Consider the following 23550-nt stretch of genomic DNA (forward strand, 5'->3'; position numbering starts at 1 on the left):
ACGGCAAGATCACTAACCCAACGTTGACCGGTAGCATCAAGCTTTGCCTTGTTCAAGACATACGTGAGTGGGTTGTTGTCAGTCACCGCGGTCAGTCGGTTGCCGTACAGGTACTCCCTGAACTTAGTCGTTACCGCCCAATGTAGTGCCTTGAACTCTAGTTTGTGAGCGGGGTACTTTGTCTCTGCTTCTGTTAAGGTGCGACTTGCGTATGCGATGACCCTTTCTTTGCCATCTCGTTCTTGAGTCAGGACAGCTCCCAGGCCATCAAGGGATGCATCTGTCTGCACGGTGAATGGTACGCTATAATCTGCAAAAGCTAGTATAGGTGCTGAGGTCAACTTGGAAACCAGGGTGGTGAACGCTTTTTGGCACTCATTGCTCCATTTGAAGGGGGGGTCTCTCGAACCTCGCTTGCCGCCAATCAATGCGAAGAGAGGAGCAGCAGTTTTTGCATACCCTTGAACGAACCTCCGGTAGTAGCCGGTGAGCCCCAGGAAGCTGCGGACATCCTTCTTGCTTTGTGGAACTGGCCAGCTCTTCACTGCAGCAACCTTTGCCTGATCAGTGGCGATTCCCTCTGCAGAAACTACATGGCCAAGGTACTGCACTTCTCTCTTAAAAAGCTGGCATTTTGACGGCTTCAGTTTCAGCCCGTGTTCCCGTACCCTGGCTAGGACTCTCCCAAGGCGTTCTACGTGCTCCTCTACAGTGCTAATGAAGACGATGATGTCGTAGAGGTAAATTAACACACTCTCAAACGCCATGTCGCCAAATACCACCGACATTAGCCTTTGGAATGTGGCCGGTGCATTCACGAGGCCAAATGGCATCCTCGTAAATTCAAACAAGCCCATCGGGGATGTGAAGGCCGTCTTCGGTTGATCCTTAGATGCCATCTTCACTTGGTGGTAGCCCGAGGTCAGATCAAGGCAGGAGAAGAACTTGGCCTTCCCAAGAGCATCCAAAGCCTCATCTATTCTTGGGAGCGGAAACGCATCTCTCGTTGTCCTGGAATTCAGCTTCCGGTAATCGACGCAAAGTCGAATTTTGCCATCTTTCTTGTGCACGATGACAATCGGAGAAGCGTACGGGCTCTGACTGGGCTGGATGACCCCGGCTTGTTTCAGCTCTTCCAAGTGGCCTCGGACCTCCTGAAACTGTGAAGGGGGGACTCGTCTGTATGGTAGTCGGAAGGGGGTTGGGTCGGTGAGTGGGATTTCGTGCTCCACTGTGCTGGTAACACCCATGTCGAAAGGGCTCTGCGAGAAAACATCAGCATTCTGTCTGAGTAGCTGCTCAATTGCCTCCGTTTGCGATGGGGTGAAGTCGACACCTTCGAAGTTCACGTCTGGCAAACTGCAAGAGCCACCTACCGCTTGCTCCATAATAGCCACATCTTGAGAGGGCGTGGTCACTGGCTGGACTTCGGTAACACAACAGAGCGTCGCCACCCCTTCATGTCGTCTTACCCTCACAGCATGGTCAGATGTGTTGCACACCCGAACTGGTACTCTCCGACCTGTTACATCCACCAACATCTTCCCTGCAACTAGGCCCTTGCGGTTGGTGCCCTCTACTAACGCAGTGAAGCTTCTCCCTCTGGTGTGGTTGGGTACTCTAGCTGGAACAGTAGCTTCTGCACCAGGTTGTATTACTAATGGGCGTCTCCCAACATAGCGCAGAAACCCAATTTGTCCATCCTCGCCGGCGAGGTCAGCCCCATCCCCATTAACGAACTGGAAGGCCTGAAGCCAGGACTGTGACAGCACTTTACTCTCCATGAAGCGCTTTCCCAAAGACGACTTCATTTGATCTCTACATGCACGAATCACATTGGTTCCAACGAGGGCTGGGGTGTCTCGCCGAAACTCGGTTTGCGACACCACAAACGCTGGGACTTTGCCTATAAACTGACCCATGGCGTGAACATCTACTGTGATGACCCCGAAGTGTTGAACTGGCTGTCCTCCAGCTCCCTTGATGGACATCTCTGTTGGTCGTGGCTTCTGGCTGCTAAGTACCGGATGCTGCTTGACAAATTCACAGGTAATTGTGGTCACCTGGGACCCAGTGTCCAGCAGTGCTGTACAGTTGACTCCAGAAACCTTGACTTCAACTCGGTTAACTGGTCCAGCCAATGGTAACTGTGCGGATTCATGGTCATTTGTAGAGAGAGTTGGGGAGGGGCGTTTGAACTCAGAACCCGCGGATAGCCCTACATCCGTGGGTTGTTCCCGTTTAACGACCCACTGTGGTGAACTGGTGTTGAGGCTGCCTGTCGAGGAATGAACGACTTCATCTGGGGAGCTTGCTGGTGTGCTTGGCGCTGATTCTCTGGACAGCTCCTTGCCAGGTGCTGCTTGCTTCCACACGTGTAGCAGCCTGAGAATTGGGGTCGCTGCTGCGGCTGGCCAGACTGGTGGTACCGCTGGTGCACTTGAGGTGCAAAGACAGCCTCTTCCAGCTGTGTCAGACGGTGGTTCAGCAGGCTCTGATCCTTCTGCACTTGTTGAAGGGTCTCCCTCTGCTCTAGACGCATAGCCTGCATCTCCTCCAGTTGTTTGGTGATAAGATCTTGCAGATCAGTCCCACCTTGCATCTTCCTTGTCGATTCTGACGAAGACTTGTTCTTCGGTCCTTGTTGCGCAGGGCTGCTGGCCGCCGTGGTTGGTTTTATAGGGTCTTTGGTGGCCACCTCACTCATGGTATAGAAGTGATGGTCATCGTCACCCCTCATCCTTCGTCTCGTCTGTTCGTCGCTGTGGTGTTGCTCCTCTGCTATAACACGCAGCTCAGCTCTGAGGTCTCTATAGCTCATTCTCCTTGGCTGCATCGGGGCAAGTCTCTGCTTCGTCCTACCATCCCGCAGACCGGCCATGAATTGAGTGGTTAAGAGGACGTCTCTGCTGTCCCCAAACAGGCTGCGGCGACCCTGCTGTCGGCCGCGCTCCTCAATCCTTCGCAGGAGAGTCTCTAGCGCCACGGCAAACTCACTGGCCGTCTCGCCTGCCTTCTGTTCTCTTGAATAAAACCGCGTCATAGGCGACGTGACAAAGCCGTCTTCCCCAAACTCTTCCAGCAGTTCCTGGAAGGCCTCCTCTGCCGTCACTCCTGCTAGTGACCTGCCCTCCAGGTTTAGGATGACGTCACGAGCTCGTCCGCTTGTGTGGCGCAAAATCTCCTGAAACTTGACGCCATCTGTGGCCAGACCCTTGGCTCCAAGCAGATATGTCATATCCCGAACCCAGTCCTCCACTCTGATATTTTTGTCTCTGCCAGAGAAGGTTGACACCCCCTTCAGCTGGTGGGTAGTGATGGTCCTCGGATTGACAGAAGGAACGGCTGGGATGCTGGTGGCTTGGTTCGGGATGGGGTTGAATTCATGGATCTCAGGTAACTGCTTTGGAGTTGGTGGTGCCAGCATATCTGGGGGACACGGCGGCGTCCCCATGACTCCTGTAGCTGCCTGCAGTGGTTGTGGTGTCAACCCGTGAAGATTGCCAAAGTGTGTAGGCGAGAACATGGGTGAACTTGGCACCGCCATCATGCCAAAACAGTGCTTCTATCACCAGAGCTGTGTTGGTTAATGACCGAATAACTAAGACCAATTACGACCACCTTTGACCACCCTGAGAATATCAAGCTAAGTCCTACAAAAGACAGTAATTCCTACCCGGATTCTCCACCAAAAATTTAAAAAAAAAAGTAACCTGGAAAAAAGACACACAATGGGGGAACTCGCGAAAACCAACATGAACCAGGGATCAAAAGGAAGAGTCGCAAGATATTCTCAAAAAGAAATGACAAAGGAAGATCAAATTTGATTTCAACAAGCAAAGAACAACAAAAAATATTTATTTCACTGTGAACAGAGTAGAAAAAAATCCAAAACAAACCTCTCAATTAGAACCAGTGATTTTAGCTGAGTTTTTAAATGTATAGACCAGGAAATATACTCAACTCGTAACCAATTAACTTAAACCAACAATACTGCTTAAACCAAGAAAAACGTCAACCAGTACCAACACAGACTTAAATTATTAACCAACACGGACTTAAATTATTAACCAATACCGACTTAAATTATTAACGGACACGGACTTAAATTATTAACCAACACAGCACTAGTAAATAGTCGCAAAATTAAAGCAATCACGCAAGAAACCAAGTTCACAGCAGACCAAAGCTGAAGGCAGAAGTTGCTTAGTAAAAAAAAGAGCTGTTAATGTGGATGCTGTGGTCTCTCTTGCTGCCGGTCCGCATCTGACTATCTCTAAGGAACTCACATGCATCAGGTCTTGTGCAATAGGGCATGACAGGGTATTTACTCTGGGGATTATTTTGGAAAGGGGGGGAACCACTCCTAGCAAATTCAGGGCAAGCTAACAAGAAATTCAATGTTAAAAGCAGGGGGACAACTCCTATATACAAGCAGGTAAAGCAAAAACAACTAAGTGAAAAGAGTCCCCTCTACACGTCCATGTGCTGTTCCTTTTCTTACAGGTATGTTGTACTTCTTATTTTTCGGCTATAACTTGTCTGGTTATTTATGCTCCTGTACTTTAATTAGCATTTTATATTGGATGTTGCCTATGATTTGTTTAAACTGTGTTGATAGATTTGTGTCTAGTTGAAGAACTCAGACATTTGGACTGTGCACATGGGCAGAATATGCCGGAGAACAAAGGAGTATGGTTCTCTCAATGCAAGGTCCCTTTTCATGTAGATATTTAGAAAAAGTAAGTTTTGCCCAGATGTATTGTAATTTCTTCAGTCTCTATTCTTTCCATTTCTTGTGCTTAGACTCTGTTACTGAACTCTTATCTTTCTTTTTTTGTGAACCTTGCTGTTCTTTCCCTTCACTCTCTGACTCCAAGAACTTTCCCTGCTTTTACTCATAGACTGAAGTATGAAATATGGGCAATTATTGTACAGTAGTGATTGTAATTAGGAAAGGCACTGGTTGAGAATTATGGTTCGGCGTGATAGACTTTTCATGTTTTTCCTTCTTTTGTACCTATATTTTTGTTGACCCTAAAATGCAGTCCTTCCTCAACCTGGTTGCTAGAATTGGATACGATAATAATGTAAAGCATCCGAAGGACAGATTCTTACATCCAGTGTGTGTATTTCTGATAGAGAAGCTGAGATATGTAATTTTAAAGTATGAGAATGTTTGGGAAGTTGGCCTCACCAGTTTGGATTTCTGCCAGTTTCCTTTGTCTGAGGCCATGAGGCAGACTTCTCCATTAGCTCTGTGTGCAGCATGGGGAAAGCCAGCCATGCATAGATAATTAGGGCCCAGGAAGTGCTGAGATAAACAGTCAGTGCTTGGAGCAGGTTCAGTATCGATTTAGGTTGTAGAATCGATTATACTGTGACACTGACCTTCTGCTTGAATCGATATTTTATCGATTCTGGAATCGATTTCTGGATTCAGTTTGTGTTTTGATGATTTCCTGGAGAAATATGTTGTTTTTGTAAACAGAGTTTCTATGTAAACAAGCCTTTGTGACTTTGATTCGATGCTATTTAGGCTGTGTTTTGTTAAATGGTTTTCATGTATGATTTAAAGTTAGCTGAGTCATTCTGACTCTACATTTTGAAGAGTGAACATCGACTGCAACACCTCAACTCACTAGCGTCCATGTGCTGTTCCTTTTCTTACAGAGTGAAACTCTTTTAATGTACACCTTTGGTGTAACACTTTGTGTTACCCGGGGTGCAACACTTGTATTTCCAGTGAAAATTGCGAGGCCTACGTATTTCCCTCCGATTTGCACTGTTTTTTACAGGTGCGTATTTAGTGCAACCAAGTGTCCTATCCACTCTTTCTAATGAGGATCAACAATCACCCACTAGTGCTAACAGTTGGCGCACAATATGGCCGCAACCTTATAAAAAACCCTGATGTAGCTTAGTCAATGAAAACTTTCTACCATAGAGGGTGCCCCTACATCATTTAAGCAGTGGACTTTCACATGGAAGCCATTTGGTTTAATCTATTCAATATGGTTGGCTTGTGAACAAGGCCAGTTGAAGTTGCATTTTGACCAGCTCGTCCGTGGCCTCCAGTTTCTGTGTTCTGCGCTGTTCACCCATTGGCCATTGTAAGTAACAGTAAGGTTGAAATATTTTCAATTAAAGAAATAGAAATCTAAAATCTGCTCATCTTGGAAATACTTCAAAATCTCCTTTTCACAAAATAGACCACAGAAGGAATACGCGCAATACAGTGCAGGTGACACATAAGAGTATGAGTTCAAAAGTGCCCCGTCACATCTGATCTTTCCAAAATGGCTTTATGTGGACTTCATGTTTGGCTCTCCTTCCATTATTAGGTCTATATAATTGAGATCACTGAGAGTACTACTAAATGAATTCCTTATATGGAGAATGGCACGCGTGCGGTGCATACTGAGTGACGCTGCGCAAATCAGCCTGTGTTTAGCCGTTTGAGATTAGCCACGTGACACACTTTTGACCAATAAGAAGAGTGAAACTCTCTGAGGTGTTATTGAATAACATTTTTCTAAAAGCCACGGTCCAGCATTTGCCATATGTACATTAGGTTGGTCTGCGCTAATAAAATTCCCAAATATTAAACGAAGGGTGCTTTACAGCTGTGCAGTGTTGCGCACTGAACCGACAAATTACAGCAACCACGCTCACACGTGCATCGTTGCAACCCATTGCCTATTAAGTTAATTTCCAAAAATGCATCTTTACACATTGTTGTATAAGTCTTTTGTGTTTAATTCCTTCAAAATGACAGCCTTCCTCAAGGAACTGTTTTACAAAAAAGCTTAGTCCTCTCACTATGTTTAAACCAAGTTTGCTTTTCGTCAATAGTTTCGTTACTTCATTTAGGGAAGGCTGCAACTGTGGGACTGTGTCTTTTCAACATCACACATCACTGACCTGCATTGTCTTTTGAAAATATTTCAGGAAAATTGACTGTAGCTTGTGCTTACTTGACAGATTGTCCAGTTGCAAGTTGAGGACAGCCGTACAGAATTATCTTATCCACACTTCTGTCTCGTGATTCAGGCTTGAAACCAACTGTATAAAAAAGAAAAATGGACTTCTGTTTCAATTTATTTTTAATGGCCAATGTTCCCCTCATGGTGCCACAAACACCTGAGATTCAATTCGCCTCTTGGGTTGCATAACAAGTACCCCTTTGGACCAGGCCAAGTGGATATGTTTCTACTGAGGCTAAAATAGATTTTTGAGAAGCATTATGGGAAATCTGTGTGTGATGCAGGTGTTAAAATTACTGAAAAAGAAATCTATATTATGGAAATGACTATTGCTAAAATCTTGGCCTGTCGGCCACAATGAGGAACTCTAGTGTCAAGGTGTTCCGTGCCAGCGCCTCATGGTGTGGTGTGATATCCAGCTCTCCCTTTCGAAATCTCATCTGGCATTCGGGATGCATTTAAAAAGTTGTATATATTATTCTCCATGCTTCCCACTACAAGAAATTTGTCATGTGTTAACGAAAAATAATACCCACCTATGTGGATTTCACCATCGTCTTCCGAGATGTGTTTGTTTAAACATGAGACTTTTCTGCCCTCTGGAGCAACACCCTGGTAAAGAGGCATGAATACAGATAAAAAATACATCAAATGACTGTTTATCCGCCGAGCAATAGCTGTTTCTTTGTTTCACTTTGTCGTGAAGGTGAAAAAATCAAAGATTTAACTTCACTTGACCTGTTTGTGAACAAACAAGGGCTATTTCGGCATTTTTTTTAATGACTGGTTCTCACATAAGCTCTACTTTGGATTACAAAGGCCTTGTATACCAAAATACTGGTTTTATTACAAGATGTGTTAAAAAGAATGTTAAAATATGCAGAATTTGAATATTCATATGGAATCGCATGAGGATTACCATTACGTTGCGTATCTTCTACAACACATTGCGGTCTGTGCACATACCATGTGTCAACCCAGTGGTTTGAACCATGAAGGACTTGTACTTTCGGATATATAGAGCTCTGAATTGTACAAATAGGATGCCCTTACATGAGTGCCATTGACGTCATCATGACATAACTTTCATTTCCATCTATAACACATGGCTATGCACACACAAGTTTCGACCCAATAAGACTTGTACTTTCGGATGTATATAGAGCTGTGAATATTGCACATATAGGCTGCCCTCCATGACCATAAACAAAGTCATCACAATGTTACCTACATGTACATTTTCATTTAATCCACATTCCTCTCTATGCACAAACCATGTTTCAACCAACGAGACTTGTACTTTCAGATACACAGCGCGGTGAGCATTGTACAGTATACATAGGACGCACCCACACAACCGCTGATGATGTCAGCATTGCTTTGCCTACATTTTGATCTATAACACATGGTTGTCTATAAACATACCACGTTTCAATCTAATCTGACTTGTAGGTCTCAAGATGGCATCAATGAGGTCGCATATATTTTCATCCACAACACATGGCTGTGTATACACAAAACCAATGTACAAACATGTACAAACCCTATAGAACGGGAGTCTGAAAAAGGAGAAAAGGCCACATAAAAAAATAATTAGTTTAGCATCAGCGCCCGCCTCAAAAAATCTTGCCGCATTTTTTTTTCTTTAAAAGTTGTCCGAGCTTTTCTGATGTCCCTAGCTGTCACCCGTAGTTTCTTACAACGCCCACTAACCTTGTGCACGCACAACATGCAACCTGAGTACATATACCAAAGATCGTATAGCACCGCGTCTTTGGTACATACAATGTCATGTGCACTTCTGTGCACGAGTCTGAAGTGAACGTGGCGCTTTCGTTCCGTGGTTGCGGCAGTCCATGCATACAAAAGTACATGTATTAAAAAAAGACAACTGATGCTTACTATCTTTTTTTAAGTGGCCTAAAAGATAGATCCGTAAACAAGGCCCAACGAGCCCAACTCCTCCCTTGTATACTGGGCCTTGTTCCGAAGTAATAGGGATTTCTTTCGAAAAGTTTATACGGGATATCCCGGGGGCCATAACTAAACATCTGCTTGATTTTACGAGCTTAAATTTCACCGGTATGCTCATTACTTACAGTGTAAACTTTCTGCTAGGTTGCTAATTGTAGAAAACCCGCCTTTTCCTTGTTTGGAGGAAAAAGTAGCCTTTTTGCCATTTTCCCACTCCGGACGAATTTTTCCCCACTTGCACGAAACTGACGGCTGTTTTGTCACTTTCGTCACAGAGAGCGAGCCGCGCTACCAATGATTTGCCGAAAACAGTGTGTGACTGGACAGGGAACCAGCCAAGGGCATTGCGTATTAGCTGCGACACGAAAAAACCGTAATTTTCTACGAACACTGAGGTCCGACTTCGACATGTACTCTGGAGCGCAACTACTGCGTGACAAGGAAGGAGCTGCTGGCGGGGCGACCATGCATCCCTGCGTTGGATCCTGAGTCTGAAGGATCCGGAGGGCCAGCTAGCACGCTTGTTAGAGGTCATTGCAGAATATGACTTTAAGGTTGTCCACAGACCCGGGTTAAATCATTCTAATGCGGACGGGCTGTCGCGGAAGCCCTGTCGACAGTGTGGTCGCGTGGAGGGTGAGGAAGGGAGTCAAAGCGATCGGGCTAGCAAGAGTCCGGAAATGCACCGAGGCCACTCTCTCAAGTAAGAGTGGTGGCAGGCCAACCGTGAGGTACGGCGGATAGAATCTGGGAAGTGCAGCTGAAGGACAAAACAATGGGGTGGTTGGTGCTGGCAAGGGAGGAGTCAGACGTGCGGCCCGATTGGCGTAAAGTGACTCCTGCTACGCTAGCGGCAAAGACCTACTGGTTGTCCTGGGCGCGGATCGCCCTGCGCGATGGGGTGCTGCACCGGCGCTGGGAACCAGAATCTGGGGAGGAAGATAGGTGGCAAATGCTCCTCCCCAAGAGCTGCAACCAACTGTAATGGACGAGTTGCATGGTGGGGTGACTGGAGGCCACCTTGGTCACCGGAAAACGCTGGGAAAAGTGAAGCAGCGGTATTATTTGGTAGGGATGGATGCGGACGTGCGCTCATGGGTCCGGAAATGCGACACATGTGCACGTCAGAAACCTCCCCCAGGAGCCCGCGGGCCGCATTGCAACAACGATTAGTTGGTGAACCGATGGGTAGGGTTGCACATGACTTGATTGGCCCCCTGCCAAGAACCGCAGATGGAAATCAGTGGATTTTGGTAGTTGGTGATTATTTCACCGTGTGTGTGGAGGCCTACCCGATACTCGATGCCACAGCAGAAACAGTTGCCAGTAAGATGGTGGAGGAGTACTTTTGCAGGTTTGGGATTCCAGCAGAGTTGCATCAGATCAGGGTCGGAACTTTTAGGCTCGTGTGCCAAAGTGTGCGAAATTCTGGGGACACACAAGACACGCACCACCCCCTATAACCCTAAGTCGGATGGTTTCGTAGAGTGTTTCAATCGCATACTCCTCACCATGGTTGCAGTTATGATAGACCCAAACAAGAAGCAAAGAGATTGGGATAAACAGCTTCCCTATGCAATGTTCGCATATAGGTGTACACCCCCCGAATCCACCAGAGAAACCCCACATATGCTAATGTTGGGAAGGGAGGTCTCAGTCCCACTAGACCTAGTAATGGGAACACTTCCTGTAGAGGGAGAGGGGGTCTCTGAAGATTATCGAGAGGTGTTAAGGCAGCGCATGCAAAATGCCTACATGATGGCACAGGTGCACCTAAAAAGGAGTGCACGTTGTCAGAAACGCAACTATGACAAGGGGATAGCAGGGAAACAGATATCGAAGGGGCAGTTTGTATGGCTGTTCAATCCTGCAAAGAAAAAAGGAATATCCCCGAAGTTGCAATGCCGATGGGAAGGTCCCTACTTGGTAGTAGGGCAACTGTCTGATGTAACCTACCGAATCCAACGTCAATCTCGTGGCAAAGCTAAGATGGTCCATTATGACAGACTGAAACGTTATGAGGGGGACTCTATTGAAGGATGGCAGTACAAGGTCCCACCCAAGGGTCCAAACCTGGAACCCGAGGTGGAAGTCCCACTGGAGAGGGATCTGGTTGGTGATGATGGGAATTCAAGGGGTTGGGAAAATGAGACAAGTGTCACAGTTGGGCCCCAAGTTCATTGAGGAGACCACCGCACTGGAGGTGGATGATGTGTCATCATGGCAGACGAATGCCGGGATGGCCGTCAATGGCCGTCGCAATCCAACCAGGCGGCGAAAGAAACCCACCCGGTTTAGGGACTAGTCCTCATAGGAAGGGCATTCCCGGGGGCTTAGCCCGTTGATTGAGTTGTAACGTATGTTATTTTGTCTTGTAACTGGATGGATGGTGGAAGCCAACAGGCGGAACGCCGGGCTGAGGTGCTGGAATTGTGCCAAAATCTTAAGCAGGCGCAAGAGCCTTGGGCGGCATCTACAGGTGGTCCACAATCCGGAGGGCCTGGCATGGTACTGTAGAAGGTGCCCGTATACTTCTGCCCGGCGAGACAATTTTCGCCGACACTATGGGAAGGAACGCCCAGAATGGGAGCATGGTGTCAACTTCATCATCCGTGAACCCAGAGATCCAATCGGCCGGAGAAAGTACCAACGGGCGTCGTTCTTCCTGGCGGCGCAGGGGCAGAAGGAAAGGGCTCCGCCTGTACCAACCACGGAGCCATCCAAGTCTAATGGAGGACCACCAGCAGACGACATCAGTGGAACCTCGGGACGGCAGACACTCCCAAGCCCCTAGCTCAAGTGACCCACTGCGGCAGGGTCACAGCCCAGTACGGAGAGGGGGGAAACCGCCGTACCTCCGGCAGATGCGAGAACGTGCGGAAAGCATCGACAGCCATGACAGCATGCCAGACCTGGAGGTGGATCCAGACGCCCTGAGCCTGCACGGCGGGGGCTTCGTCAACGATGACCCTGATCAGACTGGAGAAGACACTGGGAGGCAGCCAGAGACAGATGATGCCCAAGGGTCTCCCACGACTGTGGCGGAGAACAATACCAGGACCTTGGAACTGTCACGCATAGATAGGGCCCTGATGGGCACCGTTGCAAAAGTAGTGGAGGAGAGGGTGAGCCTCTCTTATTCCGATGGGGCGTTGGCTCACGAGGAGAGTCACCCGCACGTATAATGTCCCTTTTCAAGCAGAGTTCGAGAATGGGAAAGTGACACTATTGTAAATACAATTTTTCTTGACTGTGTACATTAGTTGGTTCTGTTTAGTGGAATCTTGCATTGCATTTAGTAGAGTAGCTTACCAGACCTATGCTGGGAAGAGGATTTCGGTTGATTGGGCCGAGACGGACCAAACCTAGAGGGATGCTGTGTAACGCGAATGTCTGGTGACCTTTTAAACTCCAGAGGAATGGCAGTGGGGTTGACCAGTAATGCGCTTAATTAGGTTTCGGGTTAGGTCCAGGAGTTTGGAAACCGGGGACCGTCAAGTATGTCCAGTCAGGGGTATGGAACAAAGGGGGTATTGGTGTAACTGTCAGGGGATTTGACAAGGTCCTTTTAGTGAGTAAATTATGTTGTGGAAAGTGGGAAACTGAACTAATAAGACTGACATGATGGAAAAAGGGGGAGAGTTTGACAATATCCGGAGTATGATAAAAATTAGTAAGTGGAAGAAAGGTTGAAATGAGTATTGTGGACCATTGTTTTGCGTCTTTGTACTAAGATGGTGTTTTCATGACTGTGGAAAACAGGGCCCGGGGAGAGAATTAAATAATTTTAGAATTGGGAAAATTAGTCAGTCTAAGCCGAGCTGCCGAGGACTTCAGATTGGATCGACTGACACAACTTTGGTACCGGGATTTAGTTAATGTGTAGACGATTGTGACTGAACCGATAGTTCATCTTGGATTGTGCATAAGGATTGGGTACTGACGGGACGTTTGTAACTAATTCATGTGAGTACATGAACCGGTACTGTACCTTTACTTAATTTTGTGACAGCGTATCTCGGTACGGCGAGGGGTGCGCAATGGGTCCTCATGCCCCCTCCTTGCCGTTTGTAAATGTTTAACATTAGTTGTTGAGGGTACCTCACGCGTTGAGGAAGTGAGTGGAAGTGAATAAACCAGCTAGAAGTAGATGGTATCACACATATCTTTGCCGGGCGTGCCATTTAGTTCAGCGTCCCTTGTCCTTGGTGTAACGGGCGGTATATTTCAACCCAAACGGATCCAGGCCCTGGCCAAATCACGCGCAAGCGGCGCTGCAACCGGCCAAGGTTTCACTGACTACGGATAAGAAACCGTAACACGATCTTTGCTCAGAAGGCGCTAGCAGTGTACACAAACAACGCGAACGTCAGGAGCGTGAAACTGAAAGGCATGCTCGCAAGTGTTACCAAGTTTCTTCGCCAGGGACAAGCGAAGACCCAAACGTCGTATTTAAATGCGATAGATTTTTAAAGTGAACTGAACATAGCGGACCAGGGAGAAACCGGACCGCCTATTGCCGAGCCGCTGGTAAAAGGGGTGAACAAAATGTTCACTTCTGGGATGGAAGACGACTTGTTCACGAAAGCCACATCGGCAATTTTACACCCAAAACCTGAACAGCACTTACTGCTGTCAAGGTGAATGAAGTTGTGTGGAACCTACTGAAAGGTCCGACCAAAAAGTTCGATGAGAAACTTCAAGTGGTGCATGCGGCTGTGGTTAAGGCCGCTTGTAACATCACTAAACTGGTTGACAAAATGCAGAACAGCCTCGCGGTTGACAAGTTTCAACCAAATTCCAAGACACAGGAACACGTTGTGTGGATGACTTGACCACGATGGCCATGTCTAGTTTGGCTATGCTGGGTCATGCTTACCATAGCCTTTGCCTCCGTAGGAGTGAATTACACAAACCAGGGTTGCATGGAAGTGAAGAGTTTATTTCCAAAATGCTATAGGTGCCAATTTGGTATCTTTCAGAATCTTACCCTCTCTTAGTTGCCTGACATCAGTTTCTGCAGCTTTTAGACAGCGCAAAATAACTTTAATGAGTCAGTACAGTAAAAATAAGTTTAAGGATAAATGGTACACTGCTTAGCTCTTCGATCCTTCATAATTGTGGAAAAATTGCATGTTTTTCAAATGGATATATCTCATTTTGGAATTAAACCCTTAAAGTACAACAACCTCTTTTCCACAGATGTTCCACACAACTACCTCTCTGGGGGAAAGGACGATGTTGAAAAGATCACCAAAGACATAAAACAAAGCAGTCAGCTTCGACTGGGTGGCACACCTTACCCCAAGGGTCCGCAGCGACAGTACTCGGACCATTTTGATGGATATGGTTACCATCGGGGACCATCTAGGTTTGGCCCCATCCGTCCAGGGCGTGGTGCCATGTATCAGGGAAGACCTTAGTACTGCCCCTATCCCAAGGGAAGAGGCACCATGAGAGTGCCGTTGCAGTGCCCAGAGCTCTGCACCGAGAGGTGAGGTAGGTTACCCACAAGATTTGACTTCTTGTGATGCTGCCTTAATCAATTCTAAAGCCACTCAATTTGAAACAAGAAGACTGAAGCACTTTGTAGCACAGTGGCAAAAGATCACTTCAAATAAAAAGATTCTCGAAACGGTCACAGGCTGCACTATTGAGTTTGAAGATAGTGTTCCAGAACAGGTTGGCAAATCTACATCCAAATTCATTGTCGAAAAAGGAAAAAAATTGTGGACGCCGAGAGTAACACTTGTTAGAAAAACAAGTTCTTGAGGAAACCTTTCATGTTGATAGGGAATATCTCTCCACAATTTTCCTGGTGCTGAAGAAAAATGGAACATTCAGTTTGATTCTAAACCTGAAAAACTTCAACATCCACGTTAAGTATATCCATTTTATGAGGGACACCTTTGACATAGCGCTGAAGTTGCTATCGCCAGGCAGTTTGATGGCCTCAATCAATTTAAAGGATGTTATATTACAGTGTTCCAGTGCATGTAGATTTCAGAAAATTCCTCAGATTTATCTGGGATGGCAAAGTGTTTCAGTTTACCTGCTTACCAAATGGGCTTTCCTGTGCCCCTCGTAAATATACAAAAATGATGAAGCAAGTTTATGCTAAATTGAGAGAGGCAGGGCACAATATCTCAGGTTTTCTGGATGATATGCTGGTTGTAGCCCATGCGCAGAAGGAATTGCAAGCCTCAGTTTCCTATGTCGTGCAGACTCTGCAGCAATTAGGATTTGTCCTAAATTGGGATAAATCAGTTCTCCATCCCTGTAAACGGCTTATCTACTTGGGTTTTGAGATTAACTCGGATTCAATGACTGTAGCATTACCTACAAAAAAAGCAGATTACATCCAAAGGCTGTGTAAAGCCATGATTCAGAAAAACGCAGACACAATACGCAATGTAGCGAAGATCATTGGAAGTTTCGTGGCATGTTTTCCAGCTACACTATAGAAACTTGGAATTTGCTAAAGATGCAGCTTTTGTATCGAGCAAAGGTAACTTTGATGTACAGATGACAATTACTGACTCGATGAAACTGGACCTCAAGTGGTGGTTAAACAACATAATAGGTAAAAGGAAAGCGATTGCACAAATAAACCCAGAAATATCATTGACATCAGATGCGTCATTGGAAGGCTGGGGTGGAACTTGTGGAGACAGTACAACTGGGGGGAGATGGACTGAGACAGAAACAGTGAATCACATTAACTATCTGGAGCTCTTAGGAGCCTTTTTTTGTCTTGAAGTCGTACAAGACGGCAATCGCTGGAAAACACGTCCACGTCTTGTGTGACAATACTACCGCAATTGCGTACATCAATCATATGGGTGGTAAGCAACCATACCTTGATGCCCTTGCATCAGAACTATAGGCATGGTGTATGCAATTGAATGTATGGTTGTCAGCAGGGCATTTGCGTGGGGCTTGCAATGTTGATTCAGATTTTGAAAGCAGACACGTTAATGATAGGGGGAATGGTCCCTCAGTCAACAAGTTTTGATAAATTAACTATAGTATACGGTGCTCCAGAAATTGACCTCTTTGCCTCTCGTTTGAATGCAAAGTGTACCAGATATGTATCCTGGCTTAAGGATCCACCAGCGGATTTTGTGCGTGCCTTTTCTCGTTCCAGGTCAGGTTTTCACTCTAACATTTTCCAACTTTCAGTCTGATCGGGGAGCCTTACATAAAGTCCAGCTGGAGGGCAGCAGAGCATTGATGATTGCACCCTACTGGCCAACGCAACCTTGTTTCACCCTGTTCACCGACCTCTTTCTCAGGCACCAGTACTTCTGCCTCAGTTGAACACACAGCTGACGCTGCCATACAGCAACAGCCTACATCCTCTCCAAAAGAGACTAAGATTGATAACAGGACTGTTATCAGGCGTGCCTACCGACAGGCTCAGTTGTCCAAGCTTGCAACAAGCATCATGCTCAATGCATGGAAGTCAGGAACGCATCGACAGTATTCAGTTTATATCAGAAAGTGGCATGCATTTTATGAGCAGAGGGTATTCGACTGTTTTAAACCAGATGTTAAAGTTATAAACCAGATGATATAGTTATTGAATTCCTTACAACGCTATATGATCAAGGCTTAGGATATATTGCGATCGATATAGCACGCAGTGCTCTCTCCCAATTCATAGTATGGAAAGGTTATAGCACTATTGGATCACACCCTTGGGTGGTTAAATTTGTCAAAGCAGTTTTCAATTTGATGCCACCTGTACCTAGATACCCAAACACGTGGGATGTTGCAGTGCTTTTAAGATTCTTGCAGTCATTGTCCCCAGTAGGCAGATATCACTGAAGCAATTAACTCTCAAAGTGGTGTCACTGATAGCGTTGATTGTAGCTGCAAGAGCTCAGACTTTGTCAGTCTTGGATCTGAAGAACATGACAAAGTCTAAGTCAAAATTTTGTTTTCAGATTGGAGCAGCAGATCTGACACAGTCTTGACCAGGATACAGCCCACCTTCTGTGGAGTTGCTGGCCTATCTAGTAGACAGATGCCTCTGTTTCTATAAAGTTTTGGATGAGTACATAAACCGTACTGCCCCTTTACGAAAAGGTGAATCACGGCTCTTGATCAGCTATGCAAAGCCTCACAATCGAGTGACATCATCTATCATTGGCACATGGATTAAGGCGGCCATGGCCATGGCAGGCATCGACACATCAGTTTACAAGGCCCACAGAGTGCGGACTGCTGCTACATCACAAGCATTAAAAGCCTGGTGAAACATTACACAAATTATGATGACTGCAGGCTGGTCGAATGCAGGTACATTTGCATGTTTCCATGAGAAGCAAGTGGCACCTGAATCAGCTATGGGGGAACATGTCTTAGCAGGTGTACACAAATGAGGGAGTGCTGGCTAGTAGACACCATACACTCATGGTTTTTATGCCATTGTAGTTTGTTAGGGTTATTATAATGACAGTAGTATTAAGTGGCGAAGGTTTCGCCTCTGAATGATAGTTTAGAATTATTGTGTTACCAGTTAGTTAGAGCACATTTTCTAATTAACTGAAGTTGTCCCTACTTACTATCTTTCCCTCACCATGTGAATAGAACTGCTTGTATTATACTCCCCTGTTTTGGGGGTTGCATGTTGTTTATCTTTTATATCTATAAGGGTTAAGTTCCAGAACCTACTGCTTTAAACCAAAAAAAGTAAGAGAATGAAGAGACTTCGTTTTTGGTTTAATTTATTTGCCTTCAGGGTGTATTTCTTCTTATACAGCCCCAGTTAGCTTTGAAGTCCCATGGAATTCCGTTATCCCAACTCTAGAGGGCAGCTTAGAATTAAAAAATTAAACAAAACTTACCTGAAGTTGAAGTTTGATTGTAGTTCTACACTGCTCTGTAGAGGTGATATAAGGAATTACATCCACACCCACCCTCCCTACGATTGGTTGGGCAGTTGTATGTCTGGACTTGTCCCATATCTGTTAAAGTCTGGTCTGCACATGCGCTGGTTTTCATGTAATTTCTTATATCACCTCTAGAGAGCAGTGTAGAACTACAATCAAACTTCAACTTCTGGTAAGTTTCGTTTAATTTTTCAATTTTCGTGTATTACAAATTCCCCTCTAGATATCTGCAAAGTTTCATCTCAATGGGATACTTACTCCAGGAGATATAGGGCTTCAAAGTTTGCACATAAAAAGCCCTGTCAAGTGACACCTGATAACGTCATGATCACAATTTTCTTGGTGGACGAAGAGTATGCACCTAATATATAATCAGTCTCATCGATAAAAATGCCGAAGTCCGACTATTGAAAAACGTCTACAAAACCTATGAGGAAATATAAAAACTTAAAATTCAATTAAAAAATCAGGTGATGACATCATGCTTCGCGGCACATCTTTGCCATAGGGTCTTTGCTTGAGGCAATTTTGATGTAGATTGACCCTTGCAAAGGGACTAAAGTGTTACTGATGACGTCATCATCCCACGAGGTCAGTTTTCGTCTCTCAAACATCCCCTTCCAGACATCTGCTAACTTTAAACATGCTGGGTCATGTCCTTTTGGCCTTAACGTGTACCTTTAATGTCACGTGACTTGTCTCCTGATGACGTCATCATCAGGCAAGGTCAATATACCTCTAAAGCACTCCCTTTTCAAGATATCTGCAAGATATGAACCCAATTGGACATGTACTTCAGAAAATATAAGGCCTGATACAGTGCATTCTCGGTTGACATGGATCTGCAAACTCCTCCTTATTTGCATAATCCTAAATATGCCTTGCAACTCAATCCTTTGATAATATCTAACGTAACAATAATTGACTGCACATTTTAGATTTTCTGTGTACGAAATTGAAGAAAGAGAGTGCAGGACCGCTGTCGATGACATCTATTGCACTATCCTGGACATTTTGGCGCAAAAACTGAATTTTTACTTTTTGTAACTGTGACTAGAGTTGTCATAATCTATAACAAACACTCCGAAACCACTCTGGCTTTCAATTGGCATACGCCATGTGAGATCTGTAAGTTAAGTGTCTGGTGTTGTCATTGACTTCATCAACCGTCGTGTTTGGGGGTTCACGACGTAATACCTCCCACGCAGATCAGGTGTCGGCTATATTTTTTAAGCAAACAAAGAGTAGAATCCATGCAAAATTATTAACATTAAACATTTCCATAATGTCGTTATGAAAAAGCGATATATCGGTATTGGACAAAATACAATGACTACATCAGTATATGATTTTAAGAATATTTTACCCGACCGAATTTAATGGAATATTCAAAATTTAATAATAAATCACTTGATGACGTCATCATGGAGTAACTATTTACGTATTATCTTTTTATCGATTTATTGGGATTACTTAAATAAATATTGAAAATCAATAATAAATCACTTGATGGCGTCATCATTACGTCATTGTTCTATGCATATTTTTCAACTAAGGTCCTTCAGTGGTGTAAGTTTGATGAAGATCCAAAGTTGCAAAAGGACCAAAGTCGATGGCAGAAGAAACGTGCACAAAACACATGGGCTTTTGGTCAGAAGAAAAAACGAGAGCTTATCTGTCTGTTTGCCAACAGAACAGAGGGCTTTTCCGCATTGTTTTGCAATTTCGAACAATTTGTGAATACTGGAAAAGTAAAGGCAAAAAAACAGTCAGTGAATATAATTTAAAACGAATGTTCAACAAAGAATGTTTTATTAGTGTAACTTTGGTTTATGTGATATAGTGATGATGTTCATGTGACTGATCATATGATGATGTCATCTGCAAATCGTGTGAGTTTTTGACTAAAACATTTGCATTTATAGATACAATAGATAAAAGGTTTCAGCCGAATCTGACATGTAGTTTAGAAGATATAGTAATTTTAATAATAAGGAAATAAAAGTGAGGTGGAGCGTGTTCAAGATACACGCAAGGTTTCAAAGCAATTGGGACTCTGTTTAGGAAATATAATGCTTTAAAGAGCGCTCCTTCAGTGTCACGTGCCTGTCACGTGATGACATTGTCAACACATCATGCCAGTTTTCATCTCAAACACATCCCTTTGTGGATACATGCAAGGTTTGAACCCGATCGGACACGTAGTTTAATTAATATAGCCGTTTCAAATCTGTGTACAAAAAGCTATGGGAATAAAGACTGAAAATTTCAAAATAATTTAAATGATGATTTCATCATGACGTCACTACTTTGGTAGAATATTTGCCTGATCATCTGTGCTTGGTGTAACTTTTAGACCGATTCAAGTCTGCTAGCTGAAGATATTGCAACTTGAAATCTATACACAAAGTCTATGGGGAAAATTAAAGATTTAAAAATGCATAACAAATCATATTATGACGTCATGATAACGTCATCCATTTGGAAAATACTCTGCATGTGGGTCGTAATTGGGCGTAAGTTTAATAATGTTTGAAGATTGCTAAGTGACCGAACCTGTGCCTCAAAATCGTGTACTGAGTGAATGAGCCAAAAAAAATTGAAAAATCAATAAAAAATCAGTTGATGCCGTCATCATGACGTCATGCTTCTATGCACATCCATGCATGAGGGTCCTTCATTGGTGTAAGTTTAATGACATTTGAAAGTTGTTTAGCCACTAAAGTGGTGGCCAGAAAAAAACGTGCACAAGTTCAATGGCCCTCTGGGGAGAAGAAGAGGAAGAAGAAGAAAAAGAAAAAAATCAGAACAAAATGAATGTTTTTTTCGCAAAGTTGCGAAAAAGCCAAAAAGAAAAAAAAATCAGAACAAAAAGAATGCCTTTTTCGCAGATTTGCAAATAAAACAAAAAACAGAACAAAAAGAAGGCCTTTTTTGCAAAATTGCGAAAAAGCCCCCCCGAAAAACAAAAGTGACTTATTCGCATAATTGCGAAGAAGCCACAAAAAAAAAAAAAAAAGAACAAAAGGAATTACTTTCAGAAAAAACCTGAAATAATTACAACAAAGTACCCCGTCAGGTACATTTAAGAAGCACAAAAACAGGGTAAACAAGAACTTGTAGCAATTAAAATTATTAAAACTTTCCGTATACAAAAATGTTATACTCTTGCTTTATAGTGAAAAAAGGTGGTCAGTTCCTGGAAGTGTCATTTCAATGCTGCACCCTTTTTATTCCATGTGTTGGAACCATTTTTGTAGCTTTCAAAAGAATGATGTCAGTGTTTTGAAAATTGAAAACTTATTTAGAAATTTAGAATTTATAAGAATACTACAAATAAATTCAATGACATTAGAGTTGGAGCAAAGACTTTGGCTATTAGAGCCAAGGTTCAGACTTTGGCCCTCAAGCCTTCAGGCTAAGGCCAAGGCTTATCTGTCAAGGCTAATGTCAAATTCCTCAAGTATAATATTATATGTAGCATGGCCCAAAGAAACGCAACATAAAAATAACATTTCGCCTAAAAGAATTTCTGGGGAAATTGTTGTTTCGGTATAAAGTTGAAAGTGAAAAATGCTTACAGAATTAGGATCCGAGCAGTTTTGTTAAGTTGTAATTGAAACAAACTCACTACACAATGTATTGAAGAACAATTTCCCTCTGAAACAAGAAACTAGATCCCAATACAATTATCATCAAGTTTAGAGTGAAGGAATCCAAAGGGTAAAGAACCTGTAGCGGAAGCATTAAGATAAACACTGGTCTTTATATATTCATGAATTCAAAGGCCACATTTTGCCCTGCGTTTTAGTACCTGTATCACGCAACGTGAAGTTGTCAGTACATGCTCAGATTTTGTAGATTGTTCGCTGTCCATATCCAAAGATTGTAGGCTATGACCATCACTCTTGTTAAGCACCAGTTTTTATGATTCTGTATCCCGAGCACTGCAATCATTTCACTTCAGTTTGGAAGACTTTAGTGAGTGCTCTTTGACTGAACTTTTGTCATGTTTGTGTGAATTGTCACGAGCGATGTTTACCAGCTCGCCCCGAATTAACGGTGCTATAGTTTCGCCCCAACTTGCATGGACTTGGCATTACCCGTTTCAACGAATAAGCCTAACTTATGGAACTTTTTGCCTGTGTTGAAAAGTTTGGAGTAAAGTGGAGCATCACATTTACACTCTCTACTAACCCAAACAGCTGTGCGACAAGTTAAGATTCAAATTCAGTGATTGCATAAACTTGGGAGATAAACTGTTAAAATTTCTACTGAACAGAGCTGTGCTATGTAACTAAAAATATTCTTGCACCGATGTGTGAGCTTTAAATGAAATTTCTGTATAAATTGGAAACAATGACTACTACTTTTGGAGAGAAAGAGTGCTACATCTGGGTTGAGTTTTTTGTGGACACGCTGTGTAAAACAGCGTAAAAAGTAAGCTTTTATTACAGGGATCTTAAATGTAGCTATAGATGACAACTCTATGGTGACTAGTAATGTGATTTCTGTATGACGTGCTCAAGATCAGGCTATGTGGAAAGAGAACAGTAATTTGACCCAATTAGCTTAATGTCAGTTCCAGGGAGCGGAGTAAAAACCGGCGATCCAAAGCACAGCTTATAGCTTTAGTTTTGGCAAGCAGAAGAAAATATTCTAGACCTATCATGGTAACATTTTTCATAATGTAAAAGTGAAGCTGGACAGTGGACAAATTTAGAGTGTTTCCCTCCTCCTTGGCGAAACATAATTAAATTAAATAGTGCAGACTTTGTAGACAGCTGGCACCCGACTCTGGGTTGTATGTTTTCATAACAGCACAGTTTCAAACAAATTTCCCTGGAAATAAAACATCATTGGGCCTTGAAGGCAAAGGCTATACAATTATTAGGCATTGACACCTCAAGGCTAAGGCCAGGGCTTTTGCCTCAAGCCTTAAGACTAAGGCTAAGGCTTTAAAACCAAGCCTTAAGGCAGCGTTAATGTCAAGGCTCAACATTAAGGCACTGTACATCACTGATTGACTCACATAACTTGGCACCAGTACTAAACGTTGCAATTACAGCATTTGGGTTTGCCACCTCCTGCCCTTTTTTTTTTTTAGAATGGCTGCCCTTTAATTTTCTGTTTTTGGGGTAAGAGGATCATTAAGAGCTGGTGGAAACAGACAATCATGTGCTCGATAATGATGGTTTTTCTTTTCACATGCAAAAAATTTCTTATCACCATGGTTTGCACTATATACATAGAAACTTTAATAATAAGGGTCTCTTTAAAATTACTTTTAGACTATGGATTCTCTTTGAACTTGATTTGGCAATGACAAAGTGGACAGGGTTGTTTTAATGTCCTTTTCTTAAAATGTGGCGGACAGGCAGCAAATGCGGTGACGTTTCGTTTCCACTGGGTTGGTAAAAACATTCTGCCACGTTTCTGATACGGAATAATGCGGCTCCCTCTTGATAGAAAGACGCTTCAGTTTGGTTTCGCACTTTACATTACAACCGGCCGAGGTATGAAGGGTGCACATTGGCAACAAGTATGTGTAGAATGTTTAGGCATCTGGGCCTTTTCGCATTGGTAATTTGCCGGAACGTCTTCCTAACAGGTTTTATATTTACCTGAACAGAGACTGCACAACTTAGTTAAACATGTTTGATGTTTCTCAAACGAAGCAATCTCGAAAAGTG

The 23550-nt window shown here is 43.8% G+C and overlaps 2 protein-coding genes across 2 annotated transcripts in view; one reads left to right on the forward strand and one right to left on the reverse strand.

Annotated features, from left to right (window-relative positions):
• LOC110987819 (peptidyl-glycine alpha-amidating monooxygenase B-like) overlaps positions 1-23550 on the reverse strand; it is a 138248-nt gene that overhangs the window by 111071 nt on the left and 3627 nt on the right. The window contains exons 2-3 of the mRNA XM_087137264.1: positions 7523-7598; positions 6978-7065 (exon numbers count right to left, since the gene is read on the reverse strand). Coding sequence (XP_086993390.1) covers positions 6978-7065; positions 7523-7598 — 164 coding nt within the window. The remainder of the gene's footprint in view (positions 1-6977; positions 7066-7522; positions 7599-23550) is intronic.
• On the forward strand, positions 10273-17670 carry LOC147799128 (uncharacterized). Its single transcript, XM_087137266.1, has 2 exons — positions 10273-14459; positions 16143-17670. The coding sequence occupies exon 1, from the start codon at positions 11525-11527 to the stop codon at positions 12143-12145; it is 621 nt and encodes a 206-aa protein (XP_086993392.1). The 5' UTR covers positions 10273-11524; the 3' UTR covers positions 12146-14459; positions 16143-17670.

This window comes from Acanthaster planci, linkage group LG05 (genome assembly GCF_054643075.1).
Source record: "Acanthaster planci isolate LZ-2023a linkage group LG05, COTS_SCS, whole genome shotgun sequence".
NCBI lineage: Eukaryota > Metazoa > Echinodermata > Asteroidea > Valvatida > Acanthasteridae > Acanthaster > Acanthaster planci.